This window comes from Taeniopygia guttata, chromosome 5, assembly GCF_048771995.1.
Source record: "Taeniopygia guttata chromosome 5, bTaeGut7.mat, whole genome shotgun sequence".
NCBI lineage: Eukaryota > Metazoa > Chordata > Aves > Passeriformes > Estrildidae > Taeniopygia > Taeniopygia guttata.
Genome location: NC_133030.1, coordinates 41,012,815 through 41,031,324, shown reverse-complemented (window position 1 = coordinate 41,031,324; position 18,510 = coordinate 41,012,815). Strand labels below are relative to the sequence as shown.

General features: G+C 37.6%; 1 protein-coding gene across 7 annotated transcripts in view; it reads right to left on the bottom strand.

The window, feature by feature from the left end:
• MIPOL1 (mirror-image polydactyly 1) overlaps nt 1-18,510 on the bottom strand; it is a 185,893-nt gene that overhangs the window by 33,859 nt on the left and 133,524 nt on the right. For all 7 annotated transcript variants that reach the window (XM_072930225.1, XM_072930226.1, XM_072930227.1 and 4 more), the window contains one exon: nt 17,899-17,993. In XM_072930225.1, coding sequence (XP_072786326.1) covers nt 17,899-17,993 — 95 coding nt within the window. The remainder of the gene's footprint in view (nt 1-17,898; nt 17,994-18,510) is intronic.

Here is an 18,510-nt window from a genome sequence, read left to right as displayed (position 1 = left end):
GCCCTCCACATGGATAAAGACACCCAAAATGTCGACTTTAATGCCATCATGGCTTCTCCTATACAAAAATGCAGTTGGCTTGGGGATTGATGTGTGGATACACACTTAGCAACTCACCTCCTGAACACCATGTAAATGACACAATGGCAACGTATCACTACTCAGTAATTCATGTCTTACCTAGTTGCTGCTGCCAAACCCTTGCTCATATAAATCATACAGCTCCATGGACAGTTAAGCACTATGAAACAAGGCAGTTAAAATGATGGCTTAAATGATAAAGGAGCGCCTGGGAAATTTAATATAAGGGAAGTCTGCTTCCCTATTGTACCAAAGCTTACTGAAGCAACTGGGCAGACTTGTCTGGGCCATTCTCCTTAACATGAGACAAGGGCACATGCTAAGGGAATGATTTAGTGGATTGGGGATAAGAGCCCTGTCTTGAATTCCCTCTTTTATTTCACGTCTTCTGTGTGGTACTGAGCAGGTCACAACATGCAGAACTCAGCCTGCCATGCTGAAACTGGGAATAAAGTGTCTTTCCCTAGCTCTTTTTCTTTAAAATCTAAGTTTTCGGGGTCCTGGATTCCTTCTTACTATTTACATGCGCCGCATCTTGGAAACCTGAGGCCCAGATTTGGTTCAGGTCTCAGCGCCAATTACTGTTCAGGGAAAGACACTACAGAGCTAATTAACAGTATGCACACATTAAAAATGCACATCAGCCTGGTTAACCTCAGCAGACAGATCCAGGTTTAGGAACTTAATGGAAAAAACAGTTTTTCACAAGTTTTTGTCTCCCCATTGCAGGTTCAGCCACCACTGTCACCACGGGGCATAGGCAGTGACAGCAGCCTCCTGTGCTTTGTTGATCTGCCCTGAGCACAAACATCCTTGTTTTCTGAGATGTTCTTCTTTCCTCACAGTGAAAGGGGCCATCAGCTGGATCTGGCACATGCCTGGAAGCCAAAACACACAACTTTCATACCTCTTGAAAAACGAGAGATTAGTCTGGTGGCTGCTGGAGAAAAATCAGCGAAGAGAAGCTCTCAAGTGTAGGGATTGGAAATAGGCTATAAACAGTGCTGAATGGATTTCTGTATCCTAAAGATTTTACATCAGCTTCCCTCACTTCTCTCTTCCTTTGCCCTCATGAGTTTTGACCATTGAGTTATTGAAACAAAATGTGTAAAAACTGATATAGTTGTGCACTTTAATTTAGCTTGGTTGAAGAGGAAAACAACATTTTTCACTTTATGACACAAGATTTCACAAGAAAAACTGCAGTTTTTTCTTTCATTTCTCCATGACCAGCAGGTAAAGTGAAAAACTGTAGCAGGAAATATATTGGTTGCACTGAACCAAAGAATTAATTATTTTCTCAGGACCTGACAAGGAAACTGAATGAGTATGAAAGCTCTTATGAAATCTAGCCAACATGGAATTCAACACTCTTCAATTCCTTATTTGTTTTTTGAACAGGACAAGATAATTATTGGTATGAATATGGCCTACTATGCTTATAGACATCCAACAGATATTATATCCTCCTCTGATATGAACAGTAACATTGCTCAAGAGGGAAAACTAAATTCCTACATCATGACATTCCTCATTCTACTGTCACAACTGTAAAAGTATAGTAAAATGACTCTTTTGGTACAGACAGTAGAGAAGAAGAGCTAAATTGAAGAATATCTATTTCTCTATCTCCACCAAAAACCTGAGGATGGAAGTCCCTTTTGCAGAGTATGATTGAAAAAACCAGAACATTATCTTATATGGGCCTAGATAATATTAAGATCCTGCCTACCTCAGAAGCAAAAGAATTATAAATCAGATAATATGAACCTTGTTATCCATCCTTCACAGTCTTTTTGGTAAGGGACAAATTCACAGAACTTCTTCCTCTTTGGTGAAAGTTCTCCCAGTGCAATCTTCTTTAATGATAGTGGAAGCCATTAGTGCATTTCCCATTGAGAACCAAAGAAAACCTAGTGAAGACTGCTTTGAATTTATTTGTATCAAGAAACTAAAGTGGCCATAAGCAGGTGCTCTTCTGGCTGCCTAGTACAGCTAAATACTTCCTGGAAACCTTGCTGCTTCCTCCTGATCGCTGGGAATGGAAGACCAGAAGAGAAAAAGTGCAAGAACATAATACAGCCAATAGGGGCAAGAAGAAAAAGTTCCTTCAAGAATAAAAAGAAACAATAAATAATCTAGATGTTTGAAATTTTGGCCTCAACCTTGCTTGTTTCAATGACCACAGACTGGGTATGACACAAGTCCTTCACAGTATATTTCCAATACAATGTACACAGTTGTTACCTTAATGAGATATGTAAGATCAGAATCAATGAATCAACACCATGATATGCCCCAAAGTTATTTTTTCATGGACAGCAGGTGAGCGGATGTCATTCCTCTGTTTAATCAGGAGTTAAAGCGTGTACAGTAATTCCTTATTTTCACAATATTCCTTCTGACAAAGATAACAACCATAAGAATGGCTCCCAGCTGGCTAAACCTGACATACAGGTTTTGTTAATAAAAAAATGCATGACTTAATTAATGAAATGGATCTATTAAGACTGTCCCCCAATCAACCAGAGTGGCCCCACCTACAGCTGAACTTCACATGACCTATCTTATGCAAAAAGAATTGTAATAACTTGCACTGGAAGCTGCTATAGAGGAAAGGTTGCTATGAAGAAAAAATATGACTTAGAAATGCATATAATGCCCCTAGAGGAGAAAGCTTAGTATTTTCACTTTTACTCAGTGTTTTCCTTTACAGTGAATAATTGAAACCATTTTGCTAAACTGTGCAAAATTATTTCACAAAGAATAATTACATTTGATCTATTAGCACCTGATACTATCTATTGTCTAAATTGCTTGCATTCAATCCATGAGTAATGTCAACAGTATTAACGTCCATTATGGAAGAATTAGCTGAGTAAAAATAATTTTAAAATGTTTGACATTCTTGTACTCTTTCTCTAGCATAATGTTCAAAAGAAGTATCATTATACCAACATATTCTCGGAATTTTTTAAGGCATGTCTTTATTTAAGTCTGCAAACTCAGTGTCTTTAAAATCACAAACAATTTGCCTGTTTTGTTCTGGCAAGCAGAAATCTGTAGCAATCTAGTCATTTTACATTCTTGTCTGTGCCCATCTAGCTGTCCCACACTAATTGGCTGTCCAAATTCACCTCCATCAACTTCGGCAGGCTCAACACCTCCTTCAGAAAACCAGGTTCCCCCCCTGCCCCCAGTCATAAAGAGCTGCACTGTTTTGAACATAAAAAAAGGAATTCTGCCACATTTCTACAACAAAGTTATATACATATATATACACATATATATATATATATAGATATATGCACATTAATTTGATCACACACACATACATGCACCAAACTGAACTAATGCAACAGCAGATACCTATTTTTTTCTCTCTTGCAGCCTTATTCCTATTTCAAAGATTTCCAAATTCGTGCTTGCCTTTTAGCAGAGGAAATCCCAGGAACTGTTTAAGATTACATTCTCACTGAAAGCAATGAATGCCACAGTCTTCTCCAGAATAAAAAGCTACTTTCTCTCCTTGGAATAGTAACTTTACAGTAATTTGGAGGAAGCAGGAGAAACAGTTGGTCATTAAACATTAAATGTATTAATGGGGCACTCACAGTGTATGACTCATCTGGAAAAGGCAGTTCTGTACTTGCATTTCAGGACTGCTGCAATACAATAGCTACTGTGATAAATTTAGGTTTATCTCACTTAATATTTAGCAGAATCTAATAAAGAAAACTTAAATCAATGCACTTTCCAAAAAACGCGTGAGTAGGACTATTTACATCTTACAGCCAGGGGAACTGAGAGGCAAAGGAAAAACATTCCAAAGGAGGCCCTTAATTTCCACTCCCAAATGGAGACCTTTAGGACATGGTGTTTACAAATTACAGGGACTTGCAACTCCAGATGAAAACAATGACAAATCAGAAATTTCAAATCAGGTATCCCTCAAGAACTTCAGCAGAATGTAAAAAATCATCCAATTCTTCAGACTCATGTTGCTCTTGAAGTCCTGCTCAGTTCTCTGGAAATCTCAGACATGGGAATATGGGTGAAGCACTTGTAGCAGTTGCTTGTTACATGTGGCATTGTTGGAAATGGAGCTTCTGCAGAGCTCAGAAAAATGATCAAAAAAACCCCAAAAATCCTCAGACTATACAGGATGCTGGCTTAATTAGTAAAAAGTTTCATATAATGCCCTGGAGCGGAGGGAAAAGTGATTAATGTAAAATCTGACATTAGGAGTCACAAAGAAGGAGATAATTCCTAAAGACGGAAATTCTATTTGCTCTCAAGACATTGTGAATCAGTCTTTTATTTTTTTTTTTACCAGTTCTACTTGCTCATAATCTATTCAGCTCTAAAATCCTATCACTTTGATGAAATCATATAACTTTGTACATTTCCTTACTGTGAAGTTGTGACTCATTTAGGTGATTGGGAGGCAGAATGGTAACAGCGATAAAATAACAGGACCACTTCAGAGCACACTTAAGTTACTGTGAGAACTCTCAAGTCCAAGATAAATATATCTGTTCATAAGAAACTCCAGAAATGGAGACACTAAGAGAAACAGGCGTGTGCACAACATCCTGGGCTTTTTTTACTGTAGACTTTTTTCTTGTTTTGCCTACTTTGTAGCAAATGATCTCTTAGTTTTGTCTGAGGAAAAAAAATAGTTCTGAAAAACAGAAACAAAATACTTAACGTGTAGAGCTAAAGAAAATGTGACACAGTTCAGAAGCTATTTGTAAGAGCAGAGTACGACAGGATTTTTTAGATGGTGGATAAAAAGCTTTGGGACACAAAACCCAGGTATTTTACAACAAATGAAAACAAAAATCAGCTCACCAAAAGAATCAGAACCCAGAGTCTGATGTACCTTTATCAAAAACATCTTGCTTATGTTTATGATGCATAAAATTCACTGGCAGTTCAGGTGCAGTCAAGGCTTCAGAGAGAGACTCCGAGAAAAAGAAATGGAGTATGACATTCCCAGAGTAAATATGGTGTGTGTGGGGAAGAACTTCAGTTGCTGGCCCCATCAAGTCCTGACAAAAGGAATGCAAGAGCTGTTCCCAAGGTGAAAGAAGACAGGCTGAACAATGTGGCTAATGGGATCACATTGAGCTAATGGGATCACCACAACTTGTTTTACTTCTGCTGGTGCATGTCAAAACTCTGATGTGTTTTAAAATACATTCTACAGCAGTAGGCTAAAACTTGAGGCATTTTGGAGAGAATTTACATGTCTTCAAGCTTTGAGCCTTGTGTAGAAAGTGTCTACTGGGTAAGAACACTTCAAGTTCAGAAATTTGTAAATTGTAAGAGCAGCTTCTCTTCTATCAGACAAAGAAAAAAAAAGAAACCAAAGGCTCAAACATGTATCTTATTAAACAGGCATTTAATGCTGCTGTCCTCACATAAATCTGCAGAGGTTACCGACACCTCACACTAGCACAAGCCCCCAGTTGCTCTCTTTCACAAGCCAGGTGTAGATGAGAGAATAAATGCAGCCACACTGTAGCACCAGGCTATTACTATCACACATTTAGATTTGGCAAATACTGACAACACTTGGGAATGCTGTAAATAATACTATTGATTTCCAAAAGCTCTGAAACTTGCTTGATGCTTTGATTATGGTATCCTGAAAGTATTCTAGAATTATCCTTAGTCAACACATAAGGATTTAAAAATAAAATTGTACAGATCAAAATGATCCAGCTTTGCTGCCTACAGTTAAAATATTGCTCCAGGAAATTACTGGTTTTTCAAAGGGGCACTTGTGGGTTCTTTCCCAGCTCCCTACATGCAAACTCAGGTGTCTAAATTTACATATATGAAACTGAAAATTTTGGCCACACTGTTTAACAGGCAGATTTGCTGGGAGGTCTCTTGTAACCAGATTTTTTTAAAGCCTCATATTTATTGGACAGATATTGGCCCAGTTCCAATCCACAACGGCAAATCCAAAGAATCAGCTCAGTGCAAACCAGCAGCCTTATTAGCCTTTAAAGATTTCATTTTCAAGAATTCAAGACCCTTTATTGACTAATGAAAGGTTGGGTCCCCAAGCCCACAGACTGATGTTGCTTGGAACATATTTTAATCATTTTGGAGTGCTAGCAGCCATCTGTCTAAAGAGCTTTGATCACATAAATGCACTCTGAACTGCAGCTCCTTCCGATCCAAACCCTGTCCAAAAGCCAAAGGAAACCTACAGGCATGGCAACTTTGAGACAATTCAAAGCTTTGCAATGTGATAAGGCTGCTTTTATTATTTAGCACATCATTAGATTTAATGACACCACAGATAAGAGATACACTAAAAAGATACCATTGTCATCGCCTATCTTATAACAGCAACATCCAACTGTGACTTTGCTTTGTTTCTACCCAACACTTGTTACTTACTATGCTATTTTAAAAGAATAGTTAAATGAAACAAAAGGATTTATTTTCCTGATGCAAACATCAGAAATAGTAAAAAAAAAAACCTAAAAAAATAGGACTTTGTTTTTTTGTTACATTCCTGCTTAGTTAAAAAAAAAAAAAAAAAAAAAAAAAGACACCAAAGACAAGTAGAGAAATCCCAAATAATCTACTGTATTTTCAGTTTGGACTATTGACTGTTGGGCAGAAATGCTGCTTGCACATACAAACCTACTTTGACCAGGACTGAATATAAATTTACACTGAAAAGAGAAAGATCCATTACAGTTACAGCTCTTAACATTATAACATTTATTAACAAATTTTACACAATTCTCATTATTATTTCCTACTTTTGAAAAAATTTGGCCATCTCAAAGCTCATTTTATGGTGATCAGTATTTTATGTTGTGGTGACTTATGAATGGCACAGACACATGCTATTAACTATGGAAGCTTGGAAGCAATCACAGTGTCAGGCATGAAGACAATCTATTTTCATTACTAGAGTCAAGAAATTGCTCTCAAAAATCAAAGCAGAAGCCCTCAGAGAGTGGTAAAAACTGCATAAAAATATCTCTCTTGATGACTGGATAGACACAGTGGTGGAACCTGTGTGAAAGAGCATGACTATTTGCTCCAAATGTCAGCAACCTCAGTGAGTTCAACTCTGAGATTACAGTGCTTGCAGGTTTCTCTTCATTCTGAGATCTCATTCTTGGATCTCCTCCTCAGGACATTAGCCACCAGTAACCAGGCGAAACTTTTTGTGTTGCACAGTATAATAATATACTTTCAATTCAACTGTCATCTCAAGTGTGACTAGCTAGCAGTGTGAAATAAATAAATAAATAAGAAATAAAGCTTGCACTTTTTTGTCACTCACGAAAACGTTTTCGGGTGACCATTCTGTAATGCTGATACAGCACAGATTAAGAGAAAAAAAGATGAAGCCATAAAATGAAATGGCTCAGTTAGTGAAATAGCTTCTCTAAACTCTTTGCTGTCAAAGAAATTACAACATTGGACACAGGTTAAAAACCTTCCAAAACACAAGACCTCTATAACATTAGTTAGAAAAGCAGTTAGTGAGTGGGAAGTTAAAATGGAAATTTTTCCAGTAAAACGCATGAGCACGATGAGCATGTATCAATTTAACAAAAGCTCTAAGTTTAGATGGGAATTGAATAAACAAAATACTTTACACTTGACTTCTCTCTTTGTAAACAAAACAGGTGGGCAGCCTTCTATTTTGTGTTCTGTGACAGTCAGAGGACTTCTGCTACCTGCATTCTTAGATACACCCTAACATTTTTCCACTGTGAGCAGTGTTAAATGCAGAGTAAGAAATGCAATGTTATGTCTAGTACTGACTGAAAATTGCTCATGTGGAAAGTCGTCTCTCCAAAGATTTTTTTTTTAATTGGGAAACGTAAATTCCAACACAATAAATAAGTTGTCTTCCTGTGGCACATTTCTAAGTGAAAAGTTTTTTTTACCTTCAAACGGTAATGTCATTTTTACTTCAGTTCTTCAGCTGAAGAGAACTGAACTATAACACATCAAAGTCATGATTTTTTGAAATTATTGGATTGACATTTTAACATAAAAACATGTCGTGTGAAAAACCAACATAAAATGAAATGGCATTTTAAGTCCTCCTGACAATGTTATTACTATATTTCTAAATACCATATTAATAACAAAAGAATTCCCTTCCATACAATATTTACAGGGCAAGCCAAATTCTTCTTTTACACTTTAAGATTTTCTTCCTAAATTCTCACGGGAAAATCTGTCTTCCAAAAACTCTTATTACATACACATTTTTCCTATGTTTCTTTAACTTGCTCTAGAGAGGGCTGCTTCTTATTCTGTATCTGTTTTCCTTCTCTCATTTTAAAGCAAGAATACCTGCATTTTCATAGTCTCTAAAGGTGTATGGAAAAGGGTAAAACTTCTTATTCAGTTTATACAAATAAAGAAGCTGAAGCAGAGTTTAGTGATGTGATTCATCTATATTCATCCATCATTTCAACATTTCAATGGTAGAATTAGAATATGTAGCCTTTAGCCACACATAAATAACAGATCTCATAATCCTGCATATACTCTTTATAGATTCTCCAATTTTGATTTTGTATATTCTTACATTGTATAGAATAGATATTAACTTCAGTGATCTCATAATCCCAATTTTTACAAGTATTTCTACAGGAATTTCATACTTTTTATTGCTATCTACTCCAAACTACCAGCAGCAGTTAGTAGGTTGATTGCAGGTAGTTCTTCCAGAGACTTTAAACCTTCCAAGAACTCAATTTTATTATGCTTTAACGACTTTGAAAAATTGTTCCTAGACATCTCTAACTATGTGCTTATTTCAAAAACAGAAAAAAGTTACACCTCCCAGACATTTCAGCTCACTGAGAAACCAAGGAAGTCGTAACAGAAAATCACATAGGGCCATGGTAAAAAAGAAGGTGAAGGAATCAGCCAGGCAAAGGACAGCTGTGAACATAATGCCAGCAGGGCTCTGTATACAGAGTCGTGAGACCATATCAGCATCCCATGGCAAGGAATTCCTTTCTGTCAAGCAAATCGTTGCTCTTAGAGAAGAACAGAAACTCATGTGAAAAGGCCCATACCAGCAAAAACGACAAAGTAAATGTTGTTTTAGTTCACATTACCCCATGACAGCAAATGAGTAGAGAAATCAGCTCAAGTCTGGTGCAATAAAGTATAAGGACCTGTGGAGTACCTCTAGCCTTAAAGTACTTGGCACAAAAAGTGACTGGTTGGTCCTCAACTAATTTGAAAAATTTAAGAACTTTGCCACTGTAACACCCAGTAGCAGAAGCAGTAGTGGAATGAGCATAGTGCAAGGTGCAAATTAAAACTGAATCACACAGCGTGTTAGGCGCTCTAGTCCGTATTCACGCTGCTTCCTCAGTCCTGCTGCTTAGGGTTTCTATCGGCAAGGCACCTCTGAAGGCCAAGAGCCAGCCCCTGGAAACATTAGGCACAAAGATTTCATAACGTGTTGGTCAGACCAATCCAACAACAGCACAAGGCAATTTGAGTGTACTACAGTCTGGTTGCAGGGATGGTGTGAGGTGGCTTGTTATTCCATCAGGTGCCTTGGATCTTTGACAGTTCAATGTTTCCTCTCAAAGTTTTCATAAATCACTAAAGCTGAGTTAGAAATTGTTTCTCCATGCATTTTTCTTTTTTTTTCCCAGTGAGATAGAAAAGCTTTCAAAGTCATGTGAGGGCCAGAAGCAAAACATTAAAAATTTTTTTGTGTGTTTCTAAATGAATGAGAGACACAGAAAGGTTAAAGAGCATGCTGATGGCTAAAATATTTCATTGGAGGGCAATAAAAAGGACATCATCCTCCCCCAACAGGTTCAGACACTGCTTCACCTTTTCATTGCCTGCCAAACTACTACTGTAAACACCAAGCCTATGGTACACACTGGAGTTTCTCTCCACTGTCCCTTTTCTTTACAAATGGTCAAATACTAACTGGAGAATAGATGTGAGTCTGGTCTGCCATGCTTCCAAGAATTTTTTCTATCCACAGATTTATTTCTAAAGTCAGTCTCTGACTATATTATTGTTAGTAAGTTGAACAAATGCAGAATGTGAGACAATAATAAATTCTGAGCTGGAGAACAAGAAGTCTGGGAATGGGGCAGGGACAGGAGGATAATAAATTCAATAAGTGTGAAATACACAAAGATAACAAGTGAGGGCTCTGCCTTTACTGCTCAGCTGCACCAAGCCACTGAGAAATACAGCCATCTCATTAGCACCAGTAAAACCTCATGCAGCTGCTTTCCAAGGCAGAGCAGCTCACTGATTAATCTTCCCCCTTCGGCTGTCTGATCCAGTTCATGAAACAGCCTCCAAACCTTGGACTTTTATCTCCTGTAACACTAGCAAGAGCTGTGATTGCACAAGCAATAAAGTGACAAAGGAAAGAAGTCACAGGGGACACAGGGGCTTACTAGTGGGAAAACGCTTATGAGACTACAGAGTGAGAAAGACTCACCTAAAATCCCAATTCTTTTGGGGTTGCAGCACCTCACTGCAAAGTGGCACAAAACAGAGGATGAGAAGACTGAACATATAGATTCCAAATCCCAAGTCCAAATAATAAGGGTGTTGGCTCCCTTCACCCCCACAATTTGAGTAAAAATTCACTGAAACCTCCATGGACTTCTGAGAAAAGATGGGGTTTTAACCAATCTGATTTAAAGACAGCAGTGTTTCTCCACCCCAAATTTCTACTAATTTTAACACTCAGTTCAATAAACAGAAAGACAGCCCTTGCCTTTTTTTCTTTTTTTTTTTTTTATTTTTTTTTTGTTATAATAGAAGACAAACAAAAACCTTGTGTTCCCTTACAGATTCATTGCTTTCTGTATGTTTGGATGTTTGGCTGGATCAAACTGGAGCAGGTTACATTCCTCCAAAACATGTACTACATGGTCTCCCACTGCATATCCAAGCCCCTCATCTCTTTGGTATAAAAAAAGAACCTCTTCTGTGCTTGTAAGTGGGAAATTTAATTAGCTGAAGGTTTATGTTTAATGTCAGGTGTCTGAAATTCTTCAATAAAACAGAAGTCACTGCTGCAAGAACAGAGAATACTTACAACACAACTGCTGTCTTCTCCATGATCTCCCCAAAACTGCTCTTCAAAAAGAACCGTGTGGTTTACAGTGATACGATTACTTGGTCATTCTTCTTAATGACTGTAATTACACCATGTTATGTCTGAAGCAACTAGTACTGAAACAATGACAGCAATTGCCAGAAGAGAAGCAAGCAGACAGGATGAAAAGAGCAGGAAAATGAGTCAACGGCCATAACTGAAAAAGTGAGATAAAAAAAAAAAACACGTATGAAAAGACCAGGTCTCTGGGTAAACTGCTGGGACAGGTACTCAGGGTAGCCTGCTATTGCTATAGAGGAAGGACTGAGATCACCACTCTGCATTAATGGTTGCAGCTTCACTAATCCCACTATAAATGGGTTTCAGTTCATTTGGGCCGGGAAACTGGATATTAGAGCAGCCCAATTTTCTGCTACATATTGTAAGGGAAATCTAGACTGAGAGAACTCTGAAGAAGACTGAGAGATGGCAGAACAAACAGGCTGATATGTTTGAGCATGGGTCAGTCAGAGTACAAGAATCTGACTATTTAGGCTACTTATTATATTCTGACTTGCTACTGCAGTGGCTGTGAAGATGAATATTGACTTTTTAGGTAGAAATAATTTATAGTTTTTAATTCCCCTTAAAACTGGAATGAAAGCAACATTCCAACAATCCAGCAAGAGTTACACCATTCTATATCCATACACAGAGTCCATGGAGCATGGTTGAAATGGCACCGAGTATTATATTCCATAACATCAGTCATGAAACTATAGAATGGAAGTAAATTAAATGCAAACAACTGTATCCAAAGCTTGAATAGAAAAGTCTTTTTATCCAGGACTAGAAGTAATGGCTTACAAAATATCTTTCTTCATCTATTTCTCCTGTTACAGCATGATTCAGTTCTGTAATTAAGATGAAAATTGAGTTTGCCCCTGAGTCTACAAGTTCTTTATTTGGGGAAATAATAAAAAACCTTCTTGATTTCCTACTTTCACATTTATTGATCTCAGTCTTTAAAAAAATGAACTTCCATGTCATTTTACAAGAGACTTTGTGGGAAAAATATATGGACCTCCATAAAACCAACTGCTATTTAGACCATTTACTTGTGCCACTTAAACATGAATTCCAAGTATTCCAGTTGAAGTGCTGTAAGCATTGAAACTTGTAGATTTAAATTCTGTTACATCTCTTCAATAGTTTTTAACTTATAAAATGCTACAACTGGTTAGGGAGCAAGAAAACTGCTGGCATTGTATGCAGAGAAACTACACATATTAACTGGAAGTTTTAATCTAAAAATACTTATTTCAGGTAACTGTACTTATTAGTACAAGGAGCCTTACTGAAGTTAATCTTCTATTTCATTGTTGAGAGCCATCACATAACTGTAAAATAAGGCATCTTTTTCTCCCAAGCTCACCATAACTTACATATTTCAATTACTTTGCAACATTATACTGCTTTTGACTGGAATACAGTTAATTTTCCTCATAAAATTAACTGTAAAAATTAACTGGATATATATATATAAAAAGTAGCTGGAGTAGATTTTGGATCTGTGTTGAAAAAAATGTTGCTAACACATGGATGTTTCGGTTATTCTTGAGTAGTGCTCACACAAAGTCAAGGCTTTTTGCTTTTCACACTGCTCCAGCAGTGAGCAGGTGGGGGCTGCCCAAGAAGCTGGAGAGAGACACAGCTGGAACAGCTGACTCCAACTGACCAAAGGCATATCCCATACCAAATGGTGTCACACTCAGCATATAAATCTAGGGGAAGAAGGAACCTGATTATAAAATTGGACAGATCACATAACTGAAAAATATGCAAATAAAAATCTTGTGATGATGATGATGTTCAAACAACAGAGGTATGTGAGAAAGAGGTAATGGGATTAACACTCCCATGCACTTTAAAACTGGTTATTTGGATATAGCCTTCTTTGGTCACTGAGGATGTTATGATTTGCATTAATCTCTAGCTTAAAGAGCACTGTGTGGAAACAATTATATTAGTTAGAAATGCTATGCTATTCCTAACTGTTATGCAAATTTTAAATTCTGGTATGTATATTTGAGTTAGCATCCAGAAAACACAATTTTCTTTTTGAAACTTGACACAGAGACAACACAAGAAGAACAAACGGAAGCACAGAACTTGTAGCCAACTTCTTGTTCCTTGTGTATCTGAATTAGCTTCTTTTCCTTTTTAATTCCATTTCACTTCTCTGTCCCTTCTAAAGTAGACTAAAATTGTTCTGGGATATGCTTTCTTTTCAGAAATTCAAGATAAAGAGGGAAATAAATGTTTCCTCATTTTATCTGCAAAAGCTCATTTTAATTTTGGGTTAGGCCATTACAGCTTTCTATGAAGCTCCAGTTTCAGTTAGGATTTGCTTTTCACTTCACTTGGAAAGAAGTGTAGTTTACAAAACAGCCTTCTTTCAGAGTTGGAGGAAAAAAAAATAACATCTTCAAACAGCAGCAACAACTACCAGACCAGAGAATTGTAGAATAATGAGGTTGGAAGTGTCCACTGGCAGTCTCCAGTCCAACCTAACCTCTTCTCAAAGTGATATCAATATGAGATCACACCATGTTGCTCATGACTTTATCACGTTAGACACTGGAAATCTCCAAGGATGGAGATGGTAAAACCTCTCTGGCAACCTGTTCCAGCCATGGACAGCCCTGGTGGAAAAAGTTTTCCCTTGTAACCTGTCTGAAATGCTCTTGTTTTAATTCAAGCCAGTTGTTTCTCACCCTGTTGTCATGGAGCACTGTGAAGAGGTCGCCTTTCTTGACAACCTCTGCACAGACTCTGTTAGGCTGCCATTAGGTCTCCCTGGAGCCAACAAAGAAAGGAATACTTTTTCTTTCCCAGGCTGTACAAGAGCAGTACCCTTGGTCTCTCTTTACATTGCAAATGCTATAGCTTCCTGACTGTACCAGTTGCCCTCTGTCAAACTTTCTCCAATTTATAGATGTCTTACTTGTATTGGGAACCTAAAACTGGATGCAGTATTCTAGATACCAAGAATCTTTCCTCTGGAGAAAATAGAAGGGGATTTTATTTTTTCCCTGAAGGTCTCTACTTGTTTCCCTCCTCTAGGCACGCCTGTGTGTACTTACTACACACATACAGATATTCTGGACCTAAGTATCTCTCCACTGATTTTGTATGATAAAATGATACTTTGCTTTTCCTGGATTATACTAATGTTAGTGAAAGTTAGATTGGTATAAAAATGCACATTTTAATGTCACTGTTTACACTGGATGCATGTTTTGTATGCATCCAAAATAGTTAATATACACACAGAGACATTATTTTTGTGACCAAATCCTTGAAATCTTATTGTGTGTTAAGTCACAAGTACAAGTGAGGTAGGTATCACTTGTACACTTTAATGTGAACCTCTAGGTTTTTTTGTTTTCTTTTTTGTTGTTTTTTTTTTTTGTTGTTGTTTTGTTTTGGTTTTTTTTGCTTATTTGTTTTTGTTTTCTTAAATTTGCTTCTTCTAAGCCAAAGAATGATGTAGTGTTGTAGATCTGGCCAGCACAGGGTAAGTTTCTGCAGTAGCCAGGAGGGAGCATGGCTACAACCCAGAGGATATTCTATACCACCTCATGACATTTTCCAGTGTGGGGGAGAAGGGAGTCTTTTCTGGGGGGAAGGAGCTCCTTCCTATTGGGATAGCCTGGCAGTGGTTGGGTTGGGGTGATAATTGTGCATGTAAATCACTCTCTCTCTTTTGTATGCCTTTTTATTAATATTATAGCTGTTACTTTCTTGTCTCATTGCTGTTTCTAGTAGATTATTCTTATCTCAACTCCTGATCTTCACCTTTTGTGTCTCCAATTCTCTTTTCCTGTTGCAGAGGAAGCAGGAGGGAGGAGGGGAATGAGCGAGTGGTTTGGAGAGTCACAGTAGGACCACTAAATTGGGGAGTACCATTCCTGAAGCATGCCTCAGAAATACCAGTTTAAAAAAGGAGAAAAAACATAAAGCAGGAAAAATGCTTTTTGTAAGACCAGGGAAGATCTAAGAGCAAAAGGAGAAGTCACCAAATGAGCCAAAATTCTTAAGCCCCTGCCATGCTGGGGCTTAGGACAGAAAGTGCAAGAATCTGGCGAAGACACGAGACAACAGTAGGTGAAGGGAATGTGCACCTGGCCTTGTCACATTGCAGTTTTACAGTTCTCATGAAGATTGGAGCATGTGTGGAAGCCTATATTTTGCTCACTGTGGAATTATGCAATCCAAAAAGAGAAGTAACTCCAGGGAATGCAGTCTTGAACAGCAAATCATACAGCTAACTTGCCTGGTTCAAAGCCACAAACTTCCACCTCAATTCAAAATAGACTGTCTAAAACCACTCCCAATGCTTATTCTGGACTACTATACTATGGCAAGCACTATGAGGAAATAAAAAAAACCCATCAGACATCTATATATGTGTCCCTTCCACATACAAAACAGAGTGCAAATTTTCATTAATTTGGGATGGCTTGGGAAATGCACTGTCTACCTCATCATTCATAGTTACCGTGGCCATCCCACCCTTGGCCTGGTACAGTTCCCAAAGCTTTATGAACATGGGACATATATTCTTTTCTGTCTCATTTGGCATGTGTTTAAAGTACTGTCACAGTGCTGGACAGCAAGGGCAGCAGACATTCATGTAACTTAAAGGAAACTGTAACCAAAATGTCAAGAAGTTCATAAGAATCCTCATAATGGTGCAATTAATTTCTAATCAAGTCAAAAGACAGGCCTGAGAAATTAAATGTTGCTGCTTATGCACTTATAGGAGTCCTTGTTGCCTTTTACAACCCTTGCAAGTTCAGGTGGTCTCTGGCTTTTCAAGGCATGTCTTTGTATGCTTAAAACAGTGTTTAAGAGAGGTTGTGGAATCTCCATACTTAAAGACATTCAAAACCCCTCTGGATGTGGACCTGGGCAACCAGGTCTCAGTGGCCCTGCCTGAGCAGAGTTGGACAAGAAGACCTCCAGAGGTCCCTGCCAGCCTCAATCAGTCACTCTGTGGGTCCACTTTGGAACACATTAGCCTCTAGAACAGTGAGGTAGGTAGGAGATAAAATCTTCTACTTTAGATGTTGTAACTTGTACAAATCAGTAGTGATAAAATAGTTCTTGCCCCAGGGGATAATCAGGTGAGCATTCCCACACCTTCGGGATAGATTTTGCAAATGCTGTCAGCCAACTTACAGTGAAATTTTGACTGTTCAAATTAAGAGCTGTAAGTTAATAACACGGTACATTCTAATACTGATTCCTGCAAGTCGTTATTGTTAATATTCCTGGGATCTAAAGCATGCACACAAGTAAATGGCTGTTGCTGCCTACTATACTTGTTAAACATTGTATGTTAGTGCAAACTTGATAGGCTATGCCAAAAATGTAACTCAAAAATCAGTGAAAAGTCTCCTACAATGTGCATAGACCAACACAAGCAAATTCTTAATTTCTAAAATATCAATTAAAAAATTGCATTTCAGTTTCTAAATTATTAAAAAAAAAACCCAAAAACAAATAAACCCCGTTTAAATGAGTAATAAGGGCACCATAATAAATTCTTTCTAGCTTGGTAAATCACACCATAATTTGTGCACACACTAAATGCTGACCAAATTAATCAAATGCAATAATCACAAATTGCTTGGGGTTTCTATTCACTATTAACAGGCTTTAAATAAATGCCTATGAGATTTAGGAACAAAAGTTGTTTTTGAAACTTCCCTCCAAGGTTTTAATAAACTTAATGAGAAGGGGAAGCTTGAAAAACCTCTAGAAACCTGAGTATTTTTTACTTTTGAATGCTGAAACACTGCAAACATACACAGTTCTGCTATTGCAAATGCTTTTTAGACATAAATAACTAGTCCTCTTTATTTCCAATGAGTATAGTATTCACACTATATTTATTATTTACCTCTGTAGCCCACATCCCTCATCACAGACATTCAGCCTTCAGATTCACAATTTTCAGCTGTGTTGATGCCAATTCTCCTGCCTTTAACCTGCTGGCAGCTCTGTATCCCCTCTCACACAGGAGGTCAGGATGAAATGAGAGCTGTAACCCAACATCACTCCATAAAACAACCTAACTCCTTCACTAGACCACACAGAGCTTTTCCTTAGGGACTAAAACCCACTGATCCATGCAAATGTTCAGTGCAGCCCACCTAAATTAATGAGAATGGGTATTTCTCTCATTCTCCATACTGCTACAGAACATAAGGAATTAAAAGGCACATATATGGGGTTGAAGAAGACACCAGTATTTTAGAATTACAGATTTATTACTTTAAAATCCATATTGACTAAATTAGGGATGTGCAAACAATCAGGCAAGAAACAAGCATTTATGTAATCTGATTCTTTTGTCCATGTGTTTTTAAGTGATCACATTGCCATAGCATAGCTTTTTGGTGCAAAAATCAACCACCAACTTTTCACTTCCCTTAGAAGAAACTAATACAAAATTCAGGCTATAAGAAAGGGACTCCTATTTCAAAAAGATGGTTAGTGAGCAGTAAAGCAGAATTGATTCATTGATGTATTCACATTTTTCCAACAAATACCTATTTGATAAGGTCACTTCCTCACTCAGTCAGAAATCGTACAGAAAATTTCCCCTATGAGTCACTCATTTATATTAGAATCAATCATTTTACCTGTAATAAACACGCAATGTTTGGATTTCTTCTTCTAGTTTTTTGCACTGTTGAAGAGCAGCTTCTTTTTCTTGTTGCAAAGCTATCAATTCTGCCTGTGAAATGATAAACAACCAATAACCAATTTGTTCAGAATATCCATACTTTTTTGAAAACACCTCAATCTGTGCAATAATTTCAACCATTATATGCACACATAGAGTTATACTGTTGTATGTAACATAGTGGTGTGGCTTAACCCCAGCCAGGAACTAAGTACCATGCAGATGCTTGGTTACTTCTTCCTCCCACTGATGGCATGGTGAGGAGATCAGGAAAGAAAAGAAAATCAAACTTGTTGATTGAGATAAGAACTGTTAAATAATTTTTTAAAAGTAAAAGATAATAATAATAATGATACTAATACAAGTAATTGTAATAAAAAGGAGAGGGGCAGAGGGAGATAAAACCCAAAACAGGCAAGTGATGCACAATACAACTGTTCACCACCTGCTGACTAGTGCCAAGCTTATCCCTGAGCTGTGATCACACCCTTTCCTGGTAACTCCCCCCATTTTATATAGTGGGTGTGATGTTTTATCACACAGAATTTCCCTTTGGCCTCTTTGGTCA